At 38.0% G+C, this 5,759-nt stretch overlaps 1 protein-coding gene across 1 annotated transcript; it reads left to right on the forward strand.

The window, feature by feature from the left end:
* Positions 1–615: 615 nt before the first annotated feature.
* On the forward strand, positions 616–2,858 carry LOC144571926 (protein FAR1-RELATED SEQUENCE 5-like; the record flags this gene model as incomplete). The annotated part of the gene is made up of 2 exons (XM_078321319.1): positions 616–713; positions 804–2,858. Coding segments are annotated over exons 1-2 (2,148 nt in total), but the record flags the coding sequence as incomplete, so codon positions are not given.
* Positions 2,859–5,759: the final 2,901 nt, after the last annotated feature.

A 5,759-nucleotide genomic window follows, 5' to 3' on the forward strand; every position in this document is an offset into this window, starting at 1 on the left:
GCATAGGCTAAGAGGCGAAACTGGAGCTCAGTCGCTGCCTCCGACTGATCGCCTGATCGCTCAGCGCAGCTCCAACTCCGACCCTAGACTGCGCGACCCCAACTGATCTCTTCTCTTCTATGATTCTATCTATTGGGTACGTATTCGGGTTCTCTGTCTGATCGATCCCGTGAAAATATTGACTGCAAATGTGTTTTGTAATTTTTTGATTGTTTCAATTCGCAATGAAAGTAGTATTGAACGGATGTCTTTTGTTTAAACGAAAGATATATACGATCTAATCAACTGTTCCATGTTAAGTTCATATTTTGGAATTTTGGAATTTTTATTTCGTACAGAACCCACCAAGATACATCTATTATGAACCAATTGATGTTATTCTCATGAGTTGGCGCATTTCTGGAAACACCCGTATTTTATTGTTAAACACAGCAGTGTATAAAACTTTGACAACTATGCTTATAAGATAATTTTATTTGATCCAAAGTAAAACAAAAAGATTATTGGAGATAACCTTGATGTATTTGACCATGGAAGTGATCAAGTAAAATCTCACTTTCATCATGCAATGTTTAAATTTAGCAAAATCTCACTTTCTATTTGAACAGATGCTAGAACCAATGTCATCATGCGATGTTTCTAATAGTGTAGAGGTAGGCTCAAATGACATTTATGTCGATGGAGATGAAAATAATCCGAGAATTCATATTCAGGTAATTTTTGAGTATTTTATATTTTTAAAACGTATACATTGCAACTTAAGCAAGAGTGTTTAGTGATTATGGTTTGCTTATATTTAACAGTCAGATCTCATCGATCCCTACATCTATTATGAGGAAGCTTGTGAAGTTGATGAGCCTTTGTCAGATAATACAAGTAAGCCGTATGTCGGAATGGAGTTCAATACACATGAAGAGGCATACACTTTCTACAACAATTATGCACTTTTTGTTGGATTTAGTGTTCGCAAAGCCACTTCAACAACTAATAAGAATGGGTTGTCATCGATTCGGTATGTTTGTTCCAAAGAAGGAAAATCAGAGTGGCATAAAAGAAAAGAGAGGCCAACTGGATCCTCGATAGATTTTGCTACCCCTGAAAAAGAATGTGGGATTACAAGGTGCGACTGTAAAGCCTCATTTAGGATTAGAAAATTGGAAGGTGGAAAATGGAAAGTGAGCGTATTTGAGGAGGATCACAAACATGAGCTGATCACGAGCCCTTCGAAGATTCGAAATTTGCGATCCCATAAGCTCATGACGGGAGTTCAGAAGGACACCATCCGCAAATTGAGTGCTCAAAATGTGGGAACAACTCAAATTCACGAATATATGGGTGCCCAACACGATGGTAAGGGGAATATTAGGTTCAAGAAAAAAGATATAAGCAATCTGATAGCGGGGGATAATGCAAAGCTCATAGGTGTTGATGTTCACACAACCTTGATGTATTTCAAACAGAAGCAAGATGATCCCGAGTTCTTTTATTCAGTATTGGCAGATGAGGATGGTATTGTCAAGAATATTTTTTGGATTGATGGTAGAGGAAGGAGAGCATACAAAGAGTTTGGTGATGTCGTGACTTTTGACACCACCTATCAGACAAACAAGTTCAACATGCCTTTCGCTCCATTCATTGGAGTGAATCACCACCGTCAATCCATCCTATTTGGCATGGCTCTTCTCAAATGTGAGACTGCGGAGAACTTTTGTTGGTTGTTTAAAACCTTCTTAGAGGCAATGTACGACAAGCATCCTTCTGCCATTATTACCGACCAAGATCCCGCAATGAGAAAGGCAATTGAGTTGATTTTTCCAACAACTCTCCACCGATGCTGCCAGTGGCATATAATGAGAAAGGCAAGGGAACGCTTTGCGAAGCTTTACCATGAGAAGCCTGGTTTCGAGGATGAATTAAAGGCTACAATCATCCGTAGTAAGACGGTTTCAGATTTTGAGAAGCGTTGGCAAGCTATGTGCGACACGTACGACGTGCACAATGCTACCTACATAAGGGTGATGTACAGAAACCGGGAGCAATGGGTGCCAGCTTACTTCCGAGGCACTTTTTTTGCCGACATGTCAACTACTCAGAGGAGTGAGAGTATGAATGCTATATTTAAGTTATTGGTAAACAATCACAAATCTGTTTATCAATTCGTATTGCAGATTGAGAAGCTAATTGAAGGCATTTGGCAAAGGGAGAGTGATGAGGATATAAAAAATATCAATGAGGTGCCGCAACTATGGTCAAGATACAAAATGGAGGTAAAAGCACGCCAAGTTTATACACGGCAAGTATTCACGTTGTTCAAAGAGATGGTACAAGACAGCACACTTGGTGATTATCTTGAAGTCGAGAGAGGTGTCTCTTATAAGGTTAACATTTTCGAACATCCTGAAATTTATAATTATGTACCCGAGTCATACACATTAGAGGTGGACAAGGAAAGGTGTAAGGTTTCTTGCGATTGCAAGGGGTATATAACTAGTGGGATTCTTTGTCCACATGCTATAAAAATAATGCAAGTCGTGGGCATTACACACCTACCCGACCATTACATTTTGAAACGGTGGACTAAAGGGGCTAATGCAAGTGCCAAAAGATCTATTAACGAGAGAAGTATGGATTCGGGAGAGTCAGCAGAGTTGCTGACATTGAGGAAAGCTTCTTTAAAATCAGATTGGATGGAGCTTACCGACCTAGGGGCTACTAGTGCAGAGGCTTTTATTTGTATGAAGGAGATAATTGCAAGTGGAAAACAAAAATTGTTGTCGGTGCTAGATAAGCAAGCGCAAGGAGGTTGTCTACCAAGCTTTGAAGCTAATTTCGAAGAAGAGTCAGGGAATGACCAATTTCATGACCCAAAACCGTCACAATGTAAAGGTAGAAAGAAGGTTTCGACACGATTCGTACCTCCTTCTTTGAAGAAGCGCAGAACTTGTAGCATATGTGGCGAAAAAGAGGGTCATAACTCAAGAACTTGTCCAACGGTATGATTCTATTTACATTTTTTTTATAGCCAAGGATGTAGACAAAACATTTAATTTTCTTACTTTCATGGCAAGCACTTCTGGATGTAGACAAAACATTTAATTTTCTTACATAATACCAAAATGAAAATCTGTATTGCTGATTTGCTGTTGCCTTTGTGATGGAGCAAAAGTTGCCCACTTTTCTTACTTTCATGACAAGCACCAGTACCAAGTACCAACATTTTTGGAGTTGAAAATCATAACTTGGTGAATTATGAGACATACTTATGATCAGTTTTTTGCTCATTGTTTGTTCGTTCTGATAGTTGAAAAACGATGGAAAGGGTAAACGAAAGGCGGTTGCTGATGAGGAGAGTGGTGTTCAAAAGCTGGCAGAAATTTACGAGTCTGAAGAAGAAGATTTATGAATTGTGTAGTTAGACTATGTTATTTGGACTGTGTTTATTTTGACTCTATTAATTTGGACTTTGTTATTTGGACTGTGTTAATTTCGACTCTATTAATTTGGACTTTGTTATTTGGAACGTGTTAATTTCAACTCTATTAATTTGGACTTTGTTATTTGGACTGTGTTATTTGAACTATGTTAATTTGTTTAGACTTTGTTTAGAATTGTGTACCGATGCTGCCAGCTTTTATCTATCACATTCTGGCAATATGATATGGTTTAGAGTTAAGTTCTACTCTTCCAACTTTTATCTAATTACCTCCCAAATATCTACCTCATTCTCTCCAGTAGTACCAGACAAATATGAACCTGTACCACTCACTTACAGCTTCATCTGAAAAACTTTTACATCATTATTCACATCCTTCGCAACCACATGCAAAATGTTAAACTTTAGAATCATGACCCCAATGACAATAATTCACATTAATAGCATACATGAACTTTAGTCCAACTAATATTGAAAAATTCACATTAATAGCATACATAACTAGTACAAAAAATTAATAAGCATTAGGTTCTCCTTGGTGATAATGCAATTGAGTTATGTTATTGAAATCGGTAGTGATGTCGCACCAACCATTCCACTCATTGCAGTTCGGACAACTAAAAAATTATTTTCCATAGTTCTCCTTGGTCCTTGCAACCTTCACAACCGTAGACTTATACCATGCCTTGCATGAAAGGTTTGATGAAGAACGACTATATTGACTACTCATTTCGTCTACACAAATAAAATCAAAATATGGTTAGATATTAAGCTACAACCAAAATAGACTAAGTGTCATGAAATTAAAATATTAAGCTACTATGAATCTTTTTTTTTTTTTTGCTTCTTACATGGCCCGTAGGCCGACTATGAATCTTAAGCAACTATGAATCTTAAGCAACTATTAAAATATTAAGCTACTATGGATATACTAGTTTGTTCCTTCAGTTTAGATCAAGTGATATGTACAAGTTCACAATTTTAAATGATATGACCAACCACAGAATCTACTAGTTTCATCATTTCCAGTTTCCAGTTAACATCTAAATATCAAATCCATAAATACAAATAATATGAATGAAACAACCTTCATACCCTCTGAAACAGCTTTTAATTTTTCATTTCATATCCAATAAATGGAGTTATTAATTCATGATGTAACAGCCTTCATACCCTCTGAAACAGCTTTTCTTTTTTTCTTTGTTACCAATTCATGATGTAATTACCAAGCAATCACAAAATCTACTTCTTGTAATACTAAGGAGGGAATAAATTAGGGTCAGGGATTGCAATTTTGGCTCTGTTTGCCTTTACCAGTACTGATTTTGATAGTACTGATATTGTATTAGTGCAAGTTTGGGGAAATTTCATTTCTATGTAAATTCGTTAAAACTCAATCATTTAGAATTTTAAAACTGTGAAAATTCAATCAGTAGAAAGAGAGAGAGAGAGAGAGAGAGAGAGAGAGAGCACCTGGCAAAGCAAGGCGACGATCAGAGCCACTGAGAGGCGGAGGGGTCGGAGAGGGGCTGGATCCGTCTCTAGGTTTAGACTTCGACTGAGAGAGAAGGAGAGGAGTCGGAGTTGGGGCTGCACTGAGCGACTAGTTGACCAGTCGGAGGTAGCGACTGAGCTCCAGTCGGATTTGCCGTTCTTCTTTTTCGCGTGAGAGAGAAGGAGAGGCGGGAAATCTAGGGTTTTCAGAGTTGCCCCGTTCTTTCTGTCGGGAGCTGTCTAGGGTTCTAATTGGAGGCCTCCATTTCAGATACGTTTTAAAGGAAATGTAAAGGGTGCTGGAAAGGAGACGTCCAGTTCTGCGTTTTGGCGATCAGATCAACACTATTTTTGAAGCAGATCCGAGGGTCAGAAACACGAATTAATACAGCCCCTTTAATTTGCAAAGTAGCATAGCATAACTCTATATATATATATATATATGGACGTGGCTACGGTGCTACGGGTAGCTAAGAGGCCTCCGTGCTACGGTTCGGATTTCGAGTTTTCAAAATCCTAACGGTCGATCCGAACCGTTCATCTTGTTCTCCATATTAATATGTGCTTGGAGACCAAATTTTATATTTTTCTGAATTTTTTTACTATTTATTAAGCCTCTTTGAAAACCCCTGATCCAACGGTGGCTTAACCCAACAGTAAAACCAGAAACTACCGTTGGATCAGCGGTTTTCAAAGTGGCTTAATAAATAGTAAAAAAATTCAGAAAAATGTAAAATTTGGTCTCCAAGCACATATTAATATGGAGAACAAGATGAACGGTTCGGATCGACCGTTAGGATTTTGAAAACTCGAAATCCGAGCTGTAGCACGG

Source organism: Carex rostrata, chromosome 19 (assembly GCF_964058835.1).
Source record: "Carex rostrata chromosome 19, lpCarRost1.2, whole genome shotgun sequence".
In the NCBI taxonomy this organism is placed as follows: domain Eukaryota; kingdom Viridiplantae; phylum Streptophyta; class Magnoliopsida; order Poales; family Cyperaceae; genus Carex; species Carex rostrata.